This window comes from Garra rufa, chromosome 4, assembly GCF_049309525.1.
Source record: "Garra rufa chromosome 4, GarRuf1.0, whole genome shotgun sequence".
NCBI lineage: Eukaryota > Metazoa > Chordata > Actinopteri > Cypriniformes > Cyprinidae > Garra > Garra rufa.
This window is the reverse complement of record NC_133364.1, coordinates 4,132,370-4,151,865: the sequence shown is the minus strand read 5'-3', so window position 1 is coordinate 4,151,865 and position 19,496 is coordinate 4,132,370. Positions and strand designations below refer to the sequence as shown.

The following is a 19,496-nucleotide window of genomic DNA, read 5'->3' as shown; positions in this document are numbered from 1 at the left end:
CATATTTTGTAACATTATAAAAGTCTTTACTATCACTTAATTTAATGCATCTGAATTAAAGTATTCATTTGTTTACTTTTTTTATTTCCTTTAAACTTTTGCATGGCATATCATAGTTTCCACAAAATGTTAAGCAGTGGCAATTCAGCTTAATTAAATTCAGCTTAATTTTAAATAATATATTTAAATTGAAAGTAATTAATGGTGTCATACGATTAATCATATCTAAAATATTTTTTTTGCTTAAACAATATATGTGACCCTGGACCACAAAACCAGTCTTAAGTCGCTGGGGTATATTTGTAGCAATAGCCAAAAATACATGGTATGGGTCAAAATTAGTGATTTTTCTTTTATGCCAAAAATCATTAGGAAATTAAGTAAAGATCATGTTCCATGAAGATTTTTTGTAAAATTCCTACTATAAATATATCTAAATGTAATTTTTGATTAGTAATATGCAGTGTTAAGAACTTCATTTGGAGAACTTTAAAGGTGATTTTCTCAGCATTTTGATTTTTTTGCACCCACAGATTCCAGATTTTCAAATAGTTGTATCTCAGACAAATATCGTCCTGTCCTAACAAACCTTATATAAATAGAAAGTTTATTTATTGAGCTTTCATATGATGTATAAATCTCAGTTTTGTAAAATTTAACCTTATGACTGGTTTTGTGGTCCAGGGTCACATATATGTGTGTGTATTTGTATATGCATGTATATATTGAAGAAAAATTTTATGTTTAAATATTAAATATATTTATATATAATATAAATTATATGAATATAAATATATACATGTGAATATTTGTAAATATTTTCAAAATATATACTATGTGTGTGTGTGTGTTTGTGTATACGTAAATATACACAGAACAAATATTATGTAAACAAAAACTTTTATTTTGGATGTGATTAATCAACAGCATTAAAACAATTATTTTAAATTGTAATAATATTTCACAATATTACTGTATTTACTGTATTTCATATCAAATAGTTAATCAGTGACATTATTCTAAAGCAGAAAATGTTTGTCTTTTATTATTTTATCAAAATGTAAACACTTGCCCTGTCTCTAAAATGGCTTTCCTGTTTGCTGACATTATCGAGGTCATGTGGGGAAAATAATATCAACAAATGGCCAATTAACCATTTAGTTACTTTAGGAATTCTTAGTCAGCCTTTCAGAAACTTTTACTACACTTCACAGCAATTTAATGAAGGTTTGAGTAATGAAGGTTACATCAATAATAGCAAATAATGACCTATAGAAGTGAATCTGGATGTGAATGTGGGCTTTTAAGTGTTCTCTGTATCTCTTTTAGTTTGAGTCAGTCACAATCACATTTGCTGTATTTCAGTATGCACCTGCCGAAGTGGCTTCATTTCCCTCTGTGATTCGGTGAGGCTACAGGAACGGATCCAAGGCAGCTGACGTTTTGTGGATCATGTTTCATTTGCATGTTTGCCATGGCCTGCGGAGGAGGTTTTTTTTTTTTTACACCGCTGCATGATTCTGGTATGACAATCATATGCTGTGAAGCTTTTTTCAGATGCGAGGACCTCGAACGGGAGGTTTTTGGAGAGGCGTTACAGCTTTGAGCTTTAGTTTTTAAAACATTTTTTGAGCTTGAATCGAATACCAAACACTAAATGTGATCGTACGTGAGATGAAGTTCATGCACGTCGTTGCTGTCTGTGCCAGTTTTCAGGTTTAATGTTTTTATAAATCTGCACATTATGTCATGTTACACGTTTTTTAGGTCACAGGTTACCTCTTTATGATACATTTTCATCATTTTGCCAATCATGTTTGAGAACAATTAAGGGAAAATTCAGTAATAGTAAATAGACATTCAGTTGTTTTGAGCATCCTTTTAAAAACATGCAACTGGTCCTAATAGAAACACATTGTGTTGCATGTCCTTTGAATGATGTGATTTAGCACTTGGAGATAATTGGATGTGATTGGCATGTGATCAGACTCTACATCCTGTGCTCATTGTTTTTACCCTGTATGTGATGTGTTTTTAGATGACTATATTTGTTATGAACAGCTGTTGAAAGCCTTAAATAAACTCTAAATATAAAATAAATGCTGTGCTGGTTTGTTGTTAAACTTTGTATTATATTTCTAGGGTTGTTAGTCTCAAGCTAATCAGTTTACGTCCTTTATTATGCAGTAACAGACCTTTTAGATCTTTAATGTTATTAGACTCACCTGTTCCTCTCGTTAATGCAAATGTCTACTCAGCCAATCAGGTCAATCCATGAACTGAATCCAAAAGAAATAGACCCTGTGCATAAAATGAAAGTGTGGTTTGTTTCTGAACTGCTGGTCTTCTGGGATCTTCACCCTCAGAAGTCTCTCGAGTTTCTAGAAGGTGGTGTGAGAAAGAGCAAGGTGTTGCATGGATGGATTACAGCAGCTGAGATCTTCTCATTACTGTCAGGTACGAAATACAAGGCTGGGAATGGTTCTGAATGCAGTTTCTAACCTTATGCATCCATTTATGGCCAAAATCTTTATAGTATTTTGCAATTCATTGATACTCTGATGCATATTGCGCATAAAATCAACTAGATTAGTTGTTTTCTATGCAATATCCTGTAGTTAGTCGATAAAATTTAAATAGCACTTTAGCTATTTCAGACTTGATTTGCTGAAAATTAAGCCACTTTCTTTGATTCCAGTTTGTTATTTTACAACAAACTATATGCCAGTCTATTACTGTGGTTTGAACTGTGACTGGTTGCTTTATATGTGACCCTGGACCACAAAACCAGTCTTAAGTAGCACGGGTATATTTGTAGCAGTAGCCAACAATACATTGTAGATGGGTCAAAATGATCTCTTTTTCTTTTATGCCAAAAATCATTTGAATATCAAGTAAACACCATGTTCCATTAAGATATTTTGACCAAATATTGTCCTATCCTAACAAACCATACATCAATGGAAAGCTTATTTATTCGGTTTTCAGATTTAAAAAAAAATGACCCTTGTGACTGGTTTTGTGGTCCAGGGTCACATATATTGTTGAGACAGTCTATCTTATTTTGCAATGCAAACCAGTGTGTTTATGATTGTGACCGTAAATTGAAATCTAATAAGTACCAGTTTGTAATATAAAGCAGATTAGCAGACTGTTTTGTACAGGTAAAATATGAACCGAATGGACTTTAGTACGCTAAGGGTAGGCGAATCATTTGATTCAGTTCGGAGCTTTGGCGCAGGTTCGTGAATCATTTGATTCAGTTCGGAGCGTTGGCGAGAGTTCGTGAATCATTTGATTCAGTTCGGAGTGTTGGCGAGAATTTGTGAATCATTTGATTCAGTTTGCGACTCATTTGATTCAGTTCGGAGCTTTGGTGCAAGTTTGCGAATCATTTGATTCAGTTTGGGACTTTAGTGTTAGTTCGCGAATCATTGATTCAGTTCGCGAATCATTTGATTCAGTCCGCAAATCATTTGATTCAGTTCGGAGCTTAGGCTCGATTTCGCGAATCATTTGATTCAGTTAGGAGCTTTTGCGCGAGTTCGCAAATCATTTGATTCAGTTTGGAGCGTAGGCGCGATTTCGCGAATCATTTGATTCAGTTAGGAGCTTTTGCACGAGTTCGCGAATCATTTGATTCACTTCGCGAATCATTTGATTCAGTTCGGAGCTTAGGCGTGATTTCGCGAATCATTTGATTCAGTTAGGAGCTTTTGCGCGAGTTCGCGAATCATTTGATTCAGTTCGCGAATCATTTGATTCGTTTCGGCTCTTTGGCGCGAGTCCGTGAATAATTTGATTCAGTTCGAGAATCATTTGATTCAGTTCGCGAATCATTTGATTCAGTTCGGAGCTTAGGCGCGATTTCGCGAATCATTTGATTCAGTTCGCGAATCATTTGATTCAGTTCGGGACTTATCTAATCAAGATATTATGACTAACTTTAGCATAAAAATAAGTCTAGCAATATTTACCTTTGGTAAAAAAAAAAAAAAAAAAAAAAAAAAAACTACTAACTTACAGCAAAACTGTTTGAGCTACAAACCAGCTTCTTCATGATTATGACATTGAAATATTATAAGTATAATAAGCACTGAGTGTTTTTGTACAAATAAAATAACTGGAAATGATTGACACCGGAAGTTTCGCATATTCAAATTGCAAAAGGGCGCGCCGCTCGTACACACGTTAAAAAAAAGGTGGGCTTCTATCCGAGAAATGGGCGGTTTTTGGTCCGAATAAGTTGTAAGTCTAGTCCACTTTGCATTTTGACTGATTTTTGACTGATAAAAAGTGTTAACTAATCAACTAATCAAGATACTATGACAAACATTAGCATTAAAATGGAACAAACGAACTAGCTCATCCGTTCAAACGTGTCACAGGTATTGTAAACGGTTTCCTAACAAGTTTTCCTTTCGGTAATTAACTACAAGCACAAACTAGTCACCTGAAGTGTCCTGAAAGGTGCAATTTCCTCCTTTGACCAACAGAGGACGCTACAGTATAATGAATTAAATCATTTACCTCATCGTTTACCACAGTGAGTCGTTTTCTACTGTAAATCTCTGAGCACTGTGTAATGTATAACTTGTTTAATGTTGTTTATATTTGAGTCTGGCTGGCACCATAAACATAGCATGTTGATTTCATGTGAATTAATGACAGATGGAGATGAATGCTGTGAGATTTTACCTTCCAGACGGGGTCCATTGGGGCCGGACGTCCCAGAATAATCTGCTGCCATCAATTAGAGCCACGTTCAGCTTTAATCAAATGCGTTTACACACCTAATGGGATGTGCTAACCACATTTGCCCTCGTACCTGGGCCTGTCTCTTCCTGGGAATAGACTTTTAATTAATATGAGTGCGGACAGGGGGTTTAATGAGACGCGAGACGGTTTTTCGTTAGAAGATGTCGTCTGATTATGTGATTGCTGCTAGAATTATTTAGTCCTCGGTGGATCTCTGTTGTTTGTGCTTCATGAGACAGATATTTGTGACCAAAGACTATAGCAATGTTCTTTATTGTGCCATGGTATACAGTTCTTTACCATGGTATTTCTCACTTGTGATCCTCGGCAGTCAAAACACACTGAAAAGAATAACTAAAATTAAAATTAGGACAATAAATAAATAAATAAATATATTTTTTTTAACTTTATGTACTAACATAAATAAAATAATTAATAAAACTTCTACAAATAAAAAACAAAACAAAATTACTCAAATTAAAATGTTAATATAAAAAAGTAAAAACTGATTTTAATCAAAACTAATAAATATAAATTGAACATGAACTGAAATTAAACAATAAATAAATTTATGTTTATTTTTGTTTAACTTGATGTACTTAAATGAATCAATTAAAAAACAAATGTATAAATTACATAACTACATTTATTTATTAAAAAGACTTCTAAAAATTAAAAAGGAAAAAATACTCAAATTAAAACGGAAATATAAAAATAAAAACTGATTTTAATCAAAAGTAATAAATAAATTAATGTTTTTATTTTAGTTTATCTTAATTTACTAAAATAAAATAATTAAAAACCTGATTTATAAATGAAATGAAAACTAAATGATTATTTTTTTTATTCTAAAAATGAAGAACCAAAACAAAATTACTCAAATTAATACAAAAATTTAAAAATTAAATAAATAAATATAAATTAAAAATGAACTAAAATTAATATTTTTATTTTAGTTTGACTTGATATACTAAAATAACAAAAATAAAATAATTTAAAACCAGATTTATAAATAACTTTTTTAAAATGTTTTTTTTTAATTATTATGTTTATTTTAGTTTAACTTGATGTGTTAAAATAAAATAATTAAAAAGATTTATAAATTAAAATCAGTTTTTATTTTATATTTCTATTTTAATTTGAGTCATTTCTTTTTTTGAATTTGTCAATTTACTTAAGTTTTTATTTAATCAAAACTATAATAGTACTTTGATACTAAAATTACCTTCGTCATTGTTTTTCAGAACAGACCTGCGAGCCACCAGTTGAGATCCAGTGCTCTGTCTGAACGAGATCTACCCAGCCTAAAATAACCACAGACAGTTGTGGGAGGATGAATTACATGACTAACCTACAGCTGAATCAAGGTCAGTTTTGGATATGTGAGCTCTGCTCTCCCCAAACACCAAAACCATGTGGTACATCACTGACCAAAATATGCTTTATTTGTGGACGTCTGAAAGAAAAAGCAATGCACTTTTTTTGGTATCATTTGGCAGCATTATGTTTTCAAACTATAGAGTGAAACTCGAAGATATACATGAGTTTGTTTCTTCATGGGAACAGATTTGAAATGTAGCATCACTTGCTCGCCAACAGATCCTCTGCAGTGAATGGGTGCCGTCAGATTGATATCACTATTATGAATTATGGACTTGTATTTTGACCAAAAGCAATCTTAATAATGGATTTGTTTCTTACAAGCACACAGCTTTTCACTTCAAGATGTTAACTGATGGACTGGAGTGGTGTGAATTACTTGTGGAATAATATGATGTTTTTATCAGCTGTTTGGACTCTCATTCAGATGGTACCCATTCACATTCATTGGGGAGCAAGTGATTAATACGTCATTAATACGTTTTTTTTTTTTTAGTTTCAAACAGTTGCTTCCAAACAGTCAATAACGTTCCAATGAAAAAAAGTTGTCTGAATCAGGAGAGAAATCTGAGATTAAAGACTGTTTACAAGCCAAAACAGTCCAGAACAAACATGCATGTGGATTTTGATGAGAGAGAACAACAGTGGATGGACCTTTTTACCGGAGGAAGCGTTATTATGGATTATGGACTCGTTTTGAAGTTAAAAATGTGTTAATGATGGATTTGTTTCTTATAAACGCGTAGCTTTTGGCTTCACAAGATGTTATCTCAAGGACTGGAGTGGTGTGGATTACTTGTGGATGCTTTTATCAGCTGTTTGGACTCTCATTCTGACGGCACCCATTCGCATTCATTGGGGAGCAAGTGTTGTAATACTACATTTCTCCAAATCTGATGAAGAAGCAAACTCATTTGCATCTCATATAGGGTGCACAAAACACATTCACTATAGGATAAGTGTTTGGTTTAGTTATATTCTCAGAAGAAACTTCCACATGTATCCGTTTCCACATTTATTTTAGCTCTGGAGGAAACCATCACACTATGAAGTCTATGATTGTTGTATTCAGAAATGTCGGATAAAATGTAGTTAAGACTCATCTTAGTGGCTGTAGCAGCTTCTCTCTGGCTTTATGAATTATGAATGTCAGTCCCAGTCTTGCTACTATTTTTAATTTCGTATTTGCAAACCGGATTAAGACACTGGTGTGTGGGATCGCATGTGTGCCGCATGTGTCTTTAGACATGCAAACGTGTTTCTTCATCTTCAGAGCTGCAACGCTGAATGTGACAGTGCTGCTATTTTCGCACTGGAGTCCTCGGGTTTCTAACACAGGTGAATCTTTTTTGCTCTGACAGTGTGTGAACGTATTCAGAGAAAGCGAAAGATGGAAAACAGCTCTTCATTTTGAAGCCAAAAGATCCAGAATGTGTGTTTATTGTTGGTCTAATAAGATACAAACTTAACATAAATCATTATACTCATGAATCATTTTCTTTTGGGATTTGAACCTGCAACCTTTCAGGTCTTTAAGTGCTACCCTACAGCAGCCGATCAGTGTCTGGTTTCTGTTTTTGTGGGAAAGACCCCTGGATGCTGTAAGGAGCTCATGTGAGTCAGACGATGATGAATCACTCCATTAGGTTCAGTCCGGCGGTGATTCGCTCTCGGCCCTAGATAAACCAAACCCTGTTTTCCACAGTTTAGAAAACACCACTCGCCTTTAAATGGATGTTTCGACTTTGCAGTATTACTCACTTTGATTATATCTAGTTTCTTACATTGCCCATACAATATCCTTTTCATCCACCTTATTTGGCAACCCAAAAGTAAGCTATTTTACGTGAATGTGTGAGACTTCCGGTTCATATTGGCGGCACTGAACGTAAACAATGCCACTGAACCAAGAGAAACAGGCACATTTTGCTGATTATTGCTGCTGAAAATGATCAATTATTGGGATGTTTTGGGCTGTACTATTCGGTCAGACCAGGAAAAACATTTGGAGTAAAACAGACTGCCAGAAGTTATAACAAATCAAAACTGTCCGAGTAACAAAAGGCGTTTGTGGTTGGCCAAAGTGAACCAGGATTGGGGAAAGAATCTTGACAACATTCACGTTTGTTCTTATCATTTCCGTTCAGGTAGGTGAAATATTAGGCTAATATCTTAATTGACACTTCTCTTATGTATCTTTACCACCTATTAACTTTAGTTTGCAGGGCTCTAAGCTGACTTTTCTTTTTAGGAGCACCTAACTTATAACCAAATAAACTTTTTTTTTTTTTTTTTTTTTTTAATTTAGGAGCACAGTCAAAATTTCAGGAGCACCTTCTAATCAGTTATCAAAAAATCTGATCAGAAATTTGCTTTGCCATTACGAGGTGATATTTGACTCCTTAAAGTGATTTACAGGGTAATTTTGTTTTTACCTTTGTGGCATTTTTGGCAACAATATTAAAAGTATAACTCACCATCTTGGTACTTGGTGCATGTTTCTAGACACATGTAGGTCAGTAGAACAGCGTCTCTATATCATTCATTATAAAGACATCTTTAATTATTTTTTCACATCTCAGATTAATTAGTGTAGCCTATATCAACATTTGGTATGATTCGTTTGCTCATAATTAAGATAAAATAAAAATATTTACAAATGGTTGCACCTACTCTTATGGGAAAAAAGGTGGATATAAGTGATTTTAAATATACTTAAACTATTGTAAAAGATAAACAATCATATATTAATTAATCATTAATGATTATAAATGTGACCCTGGACCACAGAACCAGTCATAAGGGTAATTTTTTTTTTTTTAATTGAGATTTATATATTATCTGAAAGCTGAATAAATAAGCTTTCCATTGATTGGTTTGCCAGGATAGGACAACATTTGGCAGATATTTTTAAAAATCTAGAATCTGAAAATGAAATATTGAGAAAATCGCCTTTAAAGTTGTCCAAAGTTCTTAGCAATGCATATTACTAATCAAAAATAAAGTTTTGATATATTTATGGTACAAAATATCTTCATCTTTACTTAATATGCTAATGATTTTTGGCAAAATAAAAACTGATAATGTTAACCCATACAATGTATTGTTGGCTATTGCTATAAATATACCCGTGCTACTTATAACTGGTTTTGTGGTCCAGGGTCACAAATTATTCATCACTAATGTGATTTTTAAATCTCTTAACTGTTTATTTTAATGCTGTATGCACTATCACAACTGGTCCATGTTGGGTTTTTACGGACACAGGCTAATTTTATTAATGAATTAACAGAAATGCACAAATATTTTATGAATGAGCCTAAAATAATAGCTGAAGTTTAAGGATTGTGATTGCTCCACTAGAGATATTCATCGAAAATTTAGTTCCAACCAATTCCCAACTGACTTTGTGAATTATAAATGAATACATTTTAAAACATGAATTTGATTCAAATAAATCTGTCCGTGGAAAAAATGTAAAATAAACTCGATCGAGCTTTCGTGACCCAACCATCATATGACATCATATTTATATGAATATATTAATGTCGAATGCCAGTGATGAGAAAGGGTGTGTCCTCGAGTGAGTGAGTGAGTGAGTAAGAAAGGGAGTGGGAGCGAAAGCGAGAGCGCGCTTGTTGCTCTGGAGCCCGAGCCGCAGGTGATGATGGATCGATAGAAGGAAGAGCTGCCGCTTTCGCGCCTTGTCTTTCACCTGTCCGCGCGCTCAGGGCTGGTCGGTGGCGCGCGTTCATTTGAGAGCCGCGCATTCGGTTCGCCACTTCACTTCAATGAGGCTGTTCGTGAACTATTGGAGTACTCCAGCTTCGCCACAGCAGCACCGTAGAGTAACGTTACTCCCCTCGCGTCATGTCTCACTCTGAGAGATGGGCAAGTTCGACGACCACGAGAGGGTAATCCTCAACGTCGGGGGCACGAGGCACGAAACCTACCGGACCACGCTGAAGACCCTGCCGGGCACGCGTCTGGCCCTGCTCGCCTCAGAGTCGGACCTCGAGTCAGTTCTGGACCAGCTGCAACAAGTCCCGGGCTTCATCGAGTACAACGCGCGCAGCAACGAGTACTTCTTCGACCGGCACCCGGGCGTCTTCGCCTACGTGCTCAACTACTACCGGACCGGGAAGCTGCACTGCCCTGCGGACGTGTGCGGACCGCTATTCGAAGAGGAGCTCTCCTTCTGGGGCATCGATGAGACGGACGTAGAGCCGTGCTGCTGGATGACCTACCGACAGCACCGGGATGCCGAGGAGGCGCTCGAGGTGTTCGAGATGAACGTGGACAACGACGAGGACGACGAGTACGGCAAGCGGCTGGGCATCGAGGACGTGGTTTCGCCGGACGGTACCAGCAGGTGGAGGAAGTGGCAGCCCGTCATCTGGAACCTGTTCGAGGACCCGTACTCCTCCAGAGCCGCCCGGGTAAGAGCGCAGCGCGAAGTCGCCAAACGGTTGCGCGCGGCTCCTTTACGCATCCAAAACTCATGCATGCATGGGGAAAAGTCTGTTTTGTGTTTAAATTCCCATGCATACGACTAAACGTGCTGGAGACGTTTCCAGTGGTTAAAACTTGATGAAATGTGAGTGTTACTAAGTGCTCTTGCGTGCATCTAAACCAGTGCGTAATGGTTAGATGAGTATTGGAGAGGCAGGTGTCACAGATTAAGATCAAGCCAAGACCGTGCGTGCATTAGTGCTTTTACCTGAACGTGCGTAATGCATTGGTAACAGGTGTCCAGAACAGCAAACTTCTCTAGTAAAGGCATTTGTGAAAATTTAATTTGGCCCTGTTTGAGGGAGAGGAAAGAATTGCAGCCCTCCCACACTGATGTGACACAACTCCGAGGAGCCGTAATGGAGGTTGTTTCGCTTTAGTCGCCATTCGAAGTGTTTTTAATTAAACGATTGGTTGGAGGACGCTGGAAACTTCAGTGGAAGAGAAAAAGATGAATTATTGAGATTGTTGCAGGCAAATTCAGATGCACTGCAGAGATCAGGCGGATAAAATTTTAAAGACCTTTTTCTTTGTGCTGCTTTGGTGTCTTTTTTAAAAATTGTTTTGCTCTCATACTCACACCAAGTATGTGTTTTAATTTAAAGTTCTCATTTTTATTGTTGTTGTTGTTGTTATTGATATGTGAACCTGAGCCACAAAACCAGTCATAAGGGTCAAATTTGGAAATATTAGATTTATGCATAATCTGAAAACTGAATAAATAAGCTATCCATTGAAGTATGGTTTGTTAGGATAGGTCAACTATTTGAAAATCTGGAATCTGAGGGTGAAAAAATCTAAATATTTAGAAAATCGCCTTCAAATTTGTCCAAATGAAGTTCTTAGCAAAGAACTGCATATTACTAATCAAAGCTTATAGTTTTGATATATTTAGGGTAGGAAATCTACAAAATATCTTCATGGAACATGGTCTTTACTTAATATCTTATTGATTTATGGCATGAAAAGAAAAATAATACAATTTTGAGCCATCCGATGTATAATGTATACAATGCTACTTAAGACTGGTTTTGTGGTCCATGGTCACGTATATAATTTACTTTCATATTTTAAATGGCAGTTGTTTCATTGAAAAAGTTGGTTGTATTTATAGGGGACAAGTTACTCCATTGAGAGACTGTGAAGAGTCTTCACATTAAAGAAATAGTTCACCCCAAAAAATTTACATTTGCTAACAGTTTAAAAGTTTAGTATTTCATCACTTGCTCAGCAATGGATCCTCTGCAGTGATTGGGTGCCATCAGAATGAAAGCCTAAACAGCTGATAAAACATCACAATTATCCACAATCTAAATGACTTCAGTTCATCAATGAATGTTTTGAGAAGCCAAAATCTGCATTAATACGTCATTAATACATTATCAGTTTAAAATGGTTGCTTCCAGACATAGTCAATAACGCTCCATTGAAAAAAAAGTTGTCTGAATCAGGAGAGAAATCTGAGATCAAGCACTGTTTACAAGCCAAAACAGTCCAGAACAAACATGCATGTGGATTTTGATAAGAGAGAACAACAGTGGATGGACCTTTTCACCGGAGGAAGCATTATTATGGATTATGGACTTGGTTTGAAGTTAATGTGTTGATGGATTTGTTTTTTTACAAACACGCAGCTTTTGGCTTCACAAGATGTTAACTCAATGACTGGAGTGGTGTGAATTACTTATGGATGTTTTTATCAGCTGTTTGGACTCTCATTCTGACGGCACCCATTCACATCCAGTGGTAAGCAAGTGATGGAATGCTACATGAGTTTCAGAAACAAACTCCTCTAGCCCATCTTGGATGGCCTGAGGGTGATTTAAATTCAGCAAATTTTCATTTTTGCTTGAACTTTTACTTTATTGGTGGTCTGTGGTCAGTAAATGCACACATCAGATATGTGTTAATTGGTCCAGTGCTGGTTGATTGAATTGTTTTTGCCTGCAGAAATGGACTAAAGAGGGGGCGAGGTGCTCATTGTTGATCTAATCAATAATTAATTGTTTCTCTAGACAAAGAATGTGCTGTCTCCATTTTTAATGAGCAGAAACTCTGTGACCTTGGCACAAATGTACACTCAAATTATGCATTCTTTTACTACATATGTCATTAACCAGCACACATTTCCCAGAATTCACCTTGCAGCTCCTCGTTTGCATCATTGTGCTCCCATGATGCCTTCAGCCTGTTTTCATCCATCTGTTTATGCATGGGAGGGCGTCGAGGCTGTGATCACGTTGCCGTGTGTGTTTTGATGCCGCGCGTGCCGTTGCCACTTAAGAGGTTAACACTGGCGCACGTCAGAAGATGCTGCGCCGAGACCGTTTCCATGGCGACCGTATCGCTCATCGGCCGCGTGTGTTCATTCAGAGCGGCGATTGATTTCAGGAATCCAGTCGAGCGCGAACCCTGCGCGTGCCGTGCGCGTCTGCTTCTTTCCTCTGGCGCCGTTTGAAATGAGCGTGTTTGACATATTGTTGCGTGTGGATGATTCACGCGCTGAAGAATAACACGGTTATACAGAACGTGTGTGTGTTGATGTGGGCACGGATGATCTGAACGCTGATGCTGGCAGCCGGTGTCTTTCAGCTTAAACTTTGCTGTCAGTCATTTTCTTTAGATCCGTCGGTGAGCGCTGATTATCTGGTCGAGTTTCGCGTGTGTTGAGGCCGTGGGCGTCTTCGTGGGATGTTAGTGTCCGTGTTGTGCGATTACAGTAATGAAACATGATCTTTTGAGAACAAGCTTTGAGTTGGTGATGATGATGATGATGAAGTCTTTGTGCATTTAAAAAGTCTTTTGTACCATAATATGATAAAAGTGTGCATTTGTTTGATCAAAAATGCAGTGAAAGTTGTGAAATATTATTGCAGATTAAAATAACTTTTCATAGTATGAATTAGAATGATTTCTTGTGACACTGAAGACTGGAGTAATGATGCTAAAAATACAGATTTGATCACAGGAATAAATTACATTTTGCAGTATATTTACATAGAAAACAGATATTTGAAATTGTAATAATATTTCACAATTTTACAGTTTTTACTGGATTTTGCATAAAAAAATGTAGACTTGGTGAGCCTAAAAGACTTCTTTTAAAAAAATTAAGAAGCTTAATTCCAAACTTGAAGTAGTAGTTAACACAAATCACTTTTTGAAATTTTATTTTTGAAGCCAGCATGAAATGAATATTATGTACATCTGAGTGAAACAGAATAATTAACTAGAAGATGTAGAAGTTGTTTGTTCTTTGGGACACAAAGATGTTTTGAGTAACGTTAGGTACAGACAACATTGAGATCAAGCTTTGAGTTGGTGATGATAATCATGATGATTAGGGTTGTAGCGGAATTAAAATTCTGGGCCGAAACCAAAAATTCTGGATGCACCTTGGCCGAAAACCGAAACGAAAATGCTTTGTAATAATTCTATATTATTTTATTAAATAATATAAAGTAGTTTTGTAAGACTTTATAATTTAACTCAGTAATTTGAATGATACTGAATAAAACAGAAGCCAATAAAATAACCACACCTTTATTGAAAATAACACAATAAATTTGGACAAAATTATAATTTTCCAGCGGTGCATCCCTAATGAGGATGATGACCTAATGATGAAGTCGTAGTGCTTCTAAAATGTGTATAGAAATTATTGCTTGATTCATTTTTTGTAGAATACAACATGAAACTGCATTTTCTACCTGTTTTTGCATGTCTTGGAGAAGTCTTAAAGGAACAGTTCACCCAAAAATTATGTCATAACATCAAATGTAGAGCTGCAAGACTATTAGTCACGATTAATCGATTCAAAATAAAAGTTTATGTTTGCATATTATTTGTGTGTGTACTGTGTATATTTATGTAAATACACACAAATACATGTATATATTAAGGAAAACATGCAATACATACAAATATTTTTGTAAAATATATACATATGTGTGTATGTTTATATATATATATATATATATATATATATATATATATATATATATATATATATATATATATACATAATAAATATACACAGTACACACACATATAGCATGCAAACATACACTTTTATTTTGAATCAATTAATTGCGACTAATAATTTTTTAGCTCTAATCAAATACCAACGGACTGTGTTTTTGTATCTTAATGCACCTTTTTTTTTTTTTAAACCTTTTTTTTAGTACTCACATGGCGTGTGACAGCCACTTTCTGTGTGCATGCTTTGTCTGTGTGCGCTCAGAAAACTCTATATCCAGGGTTGCCAGGTTTTCACCACAAAACCCGTCCAATTGCAACCCAAGGCTAGTCCAAAACTAGCCCAATCCAGTCTTGGTGGGGCGTCCCTTGTAAAATTTGCATTCCAAAGGCTAGAAATTACGTTATTGGGGTCATCTCAACCCACGGACATGAAAAACAACCCGCAGCAACAGTGTTAAAATACCCCAACTCGCAGACTTGGCAACACTGCCTCTATCAGAAGTTTAAACTGATATTGCTTTAAAACGCATGATTTCAGTGCAATAGACATGAAAATTAAAACCAAACAGAATATCTGAGGTATGATCTGTAAAGGCACAACTCTATTCTGGAAAAGGGGGTGGGAAGCAGCAGCTCATTTGCATTTAAAGAGGCATGCACAAAATATTAAAATAGGCATTTTCAAAATAATATAATGAATGATCTGTGGGGTATTTTCAGCTGAAACCTCACAGACACATTCTGGGGACACCTGAGACTTATATGACATCTTGTATATAGTGGGCATAACAGGTGCCCTCTAAAGAAATCATCCAAACCTGCATGACTTCTGCTCATCCGTGGGACACAAAGATATTTTGAAGAATGTTAAATATAAATGATAAATTGTTGCTTGGCTCGTGTTTTATTGTTGAAGGCAGCATCAGATGACATTTGCTGCCCATTTTTGTTCTGTAATTTGAGTAAAACAATAATTAACAAGAAAATGTACTGTAGAGTGAGACTTAAAAGAACATTTCACTCCAAAGATAATCAAACCTGCATGGCTTTTGTTTATATGTGGGGCACAAAGAAGATATTTTAAGCATTGAGATCCAAACAATATTGAGAACAAGCCTTGAGTTGAGTTTCTTGGGAAACCAATGTTAAATAGTATGGTGTTGATGCTATCTTTTTTTTTTTTTTCAAAAAGATCAAAAAATTATACTTTAAGGAACTCTGGGGTCTGAACAACATTGGATCCCATTGACTTTGACAAATCACTGCATGATTTTTTAAAATTTAACTACTTTTATTCCATAGAAGTCAAGTCATCTTTATTTATATAGCGCTTTTTACAGTACAGATACAGATTTTTTACACAATACAGATTGTGTCAAAGCAGCTTTACAGTATTAAATAGGAAAATAGCGTGTTTATAATGCATAAGGACACTAGTAAACACTCAACTACAGATTTGGAATGACTTGAGAGTCAGTAAATGATGACAGAAGTGGGTGTTTCACTCCAAAGATAAATTCAGTATAAGTTTGCAGCTGGTTGAAACCCTGTCTGCACACTATTGAGGAAGCTGAAGGTCATGCTCACCTTCCAGAAAAACCTTCTCTGTTTCCCAATGGTGGTTTTTTTTTGTTGCCTTAACAAGCATTGAATTAGTAGCAATAGGTTTTCTGGCTTTTGGTTTGCATGCACATAAACATGCATGCATCTGACATACTGACCAATTTTTTTAGTCCAAGTCCGACCTTAGCGTCTTCCTTGAAGTGCACCATTTATAGGCTCTGCGTGTCATTTTTATGAAACATGAAACTGCACCTTTCAGAAAAACCTTCCCTTTCTCAGTGGAGTTTTTTTTGTTGCATTAACAAGCAATAAATTAGTAGCAGTAGGTTTTTTGGCTTTTGGTTTGCATGCACATAAACATGCATGCATCTGACATACTGACCAATGTTTTTAGTCCAGAGTCCAACATTAACATCTTCCTCGAAGTGCACTGTTTATAGGCTCTGTGTCATTTTTAGTGCGAGACAGTAATTACAGATCTGTCTTTCTCGCGGCTGACGGGAGGACACTGTAGGTGTAAAGCGCCGGAGAGACGTGTTTGCTGGAGAAATTAAACCCAACGCAGGGTGCCGTGTTAAACAGACCGCCGACGCCGTGGTTTGGCGTACCGCTGGATGTGGCTTTCATGTCGAGCTTGTTTGAATCCGGCACACACATGCATTAGCGAGCTCATTTCGGCCGGTCTGAAATGCACGACTGTCTTTTGTGTTGTGATAATTGCACGCCTGGCTTTTTCCTGTATCTGCACAAACGGCTTTCAAGTCCTCCGCTGAGCCGGTCCACGGCTTCAAAAGAGTAAGACGGGCCTAATGAAGCCGTTCGGACCACCGGGGGTAAATTTACACACACACACACACACACACACACACACACACACACACATGCTGTGTTCACTAATCGCTGATTAAATAGCAAATCAAACTTTGTTTTTGTGGTGTTGTACAGATGCTGAATGCACACACAGACTCCAGCCAGCCCGTATCACACGTACTCGCCTACGTTTGCCTTTAGATGACACTGAAAACAAAGCCGCTCTACTGATATTTTAACAATAAAAAAAATATATATTTTTTTACAGTAGATGTGCTTTGACAGCATGTCAGCCTGGAAATGAAAGGATTGGAGTGTTTAATAGTGTTTCAAGTTGTGAAAGAATGAGGCAGGAATCGCAGTATGAGTAATTTATAGGCATTTTTATGGCATTCAGCAAAAGGTTGACTTTGATTGGATTGTTTGCATATCTCTGTACAGTATTTTGAATCAATTCATGTTTCTTTGTGAATATGCATAACGTAAACCCACTCAAATCCATGCATATATCATGGAGATGCAAAATGCTTTTTCAAACATTCATGTCTTAATTGCTTTTTATATGCCATTATAAGTTATTATTACACTAAGAAACAATGCATTTGCATATTAAAGTCATGCACCTTTGTATAAGTACTTCATGTGTGTTTGTAAATTGGTGCAATTGGCTTTGTTTTGTTTTGTGTATATATAAATATATATTATGTTCTAAAATGTATGGTAATTTGTTTAATGATAATTAATAATAATAATAATAAATGTAGTAATAATAATAATAATAATAATAATAATAATGGTATTATCATTGTTATTAAGAACAACAATGATAGTAGTAATTACAATAATAAAAAAAAAGTATTAATATGATTATTATTAACAATAACGACAACCATAATTATATTAATAAAAATAATGTAAATTAATAATAATAATAAATGTAGGAATAATAATATTGTTGTTGTTATTATTATTATTGTTGTTGTTATTATTACATTTATTATTATTATTATTAATCACCATTCATGTTTTTATTAAGAACAACAATGATAGTGATAATTAAAGTAATGGTTTGATTATTATTATTATTATTATTATTATTATTATTAACAACAATAGTGAAAACAATAATAGTAACAACAATAATGGTAATAACAATCATACCATTATTATTGTTATTATTAAGAACAACAATGCTAAAAATTACAATAATGGAGTTATTAATAAATTAATAATAGTAAAAATAATAATAACAAAAGTGACAGTAATAATAAGAATGATTATTATTATTATTATTATTATTAATAATAATAATAATAATAATAATAATAATATGATAAACTTAATTGTAATTTAAAATGAATTGTAATAAAAAAAACTGTCAGAAGACAGTTATGAAAAATTGTGAAATGTAAATGTTAAAGTCACAATACTCAAAAGTTGATGCATATTAGGATTTTTTTTTTTTTACATTTTTATTTTATTTGACTTGATTTTATTTGATTATTTTAAATTATTTTATAGCTAGACAAAGCCGGTTTGCATTCACTATGTACCAACACAATGGAAACTCATATTCTGTCAGCTTTTTTTTTCTTTTCTAGATCAAGCGATGTTTTTCTGGTGTCTACATTTCCATCCGATCAGATCTAATCTTGTTTTATTCCCGCGTCTTTCATCTGTAAACACTTCCTCTCTGCTGTTGTCACTGTCAACTGTTCTCACGCACGTATGTAACTTAGCTTTAGTTTATTCTTCAAAAACGGAGTAAAAATAGAGCTGTACGTCGTGCCCGTCTCGCTCGGCCTCATGGGAGGTTATGGAGAGGTCATTCTCGTGCCTCCGCAGCAATAACAGCTACAAGAAAGACTTTAAGCAGGAAAGTGTGCTTTCCTCAAACTCGCTTCAGGTGTACAAACAGCTAAAATGGGATTCTGTCTTCATCAATCCACACACACACAGAGTCTAATACAGCTCAAGGGCAGAGTGTGCTAAAGATGTGAAACACACTCCGGTTATCAGCTCAGTCTCTCCACGTTTAGTGTCTCTTTATTTCTTGTTCTTTTATCAGGATTATTGTCAGTCTCGTCTCTTTTCCTCTGGTAGCTCTGATTGATAGAGTTATTTGACTTTAGTGTGCTGTTAGGATGTTCTGAGTGTTTTTTAATGTTGGTATTTAAGGCAAGATTATATATTGAAATACTGCAAATGGACAAATCGCAATATGGATATTGCAGTGGCTTGCAATATCTGATTGATTTACATACTTTAAGTTATGAGAAGCCAAAGATTTAGGTTGATGCATATGTATTTATTATTATTATTATTATTATTATTATTATTATTATTATAAAAATTCTGTTTCAATTGAAAATGTGTTTAAAAATAGTTAGAGGTTTGCTTTAGCACTGCACAGTTTGGCCCAAAATTGTACTTATATATACTTAATATTATTATAATAATTATTATTATTACTATAAATATTATACAATTAT

General features: G+C 35.2%; 1 protein-coding gene across 1 annotated transcript in view; it reads left to right on the top strand.

The window, feature by feature from the left end:
- The first annotated feature begins 9,752 nt into the window (after positions 1 to 9,752).
- Positions 9,753 to 19,496, top strand: part of kcnc2 (potassium voltage-gated channel, Shaw-related subfamily, member 2) — a 72,593-nt gene continuing 62,849 nt past the window's right edge. Inside the window, exon 1 of the mRNA XM_073838430.1 lies at positions 9,753 to 10,577. Coding sequence (XP_073694531.1) covers positions 10,026 to 10,577 — 552 coding nt within the window. The 5' untranslated portion in view covers positions 9,753 to 10,025. The remainder of the gene's footprint in view (positions 10,578 to 19,496) is intronic.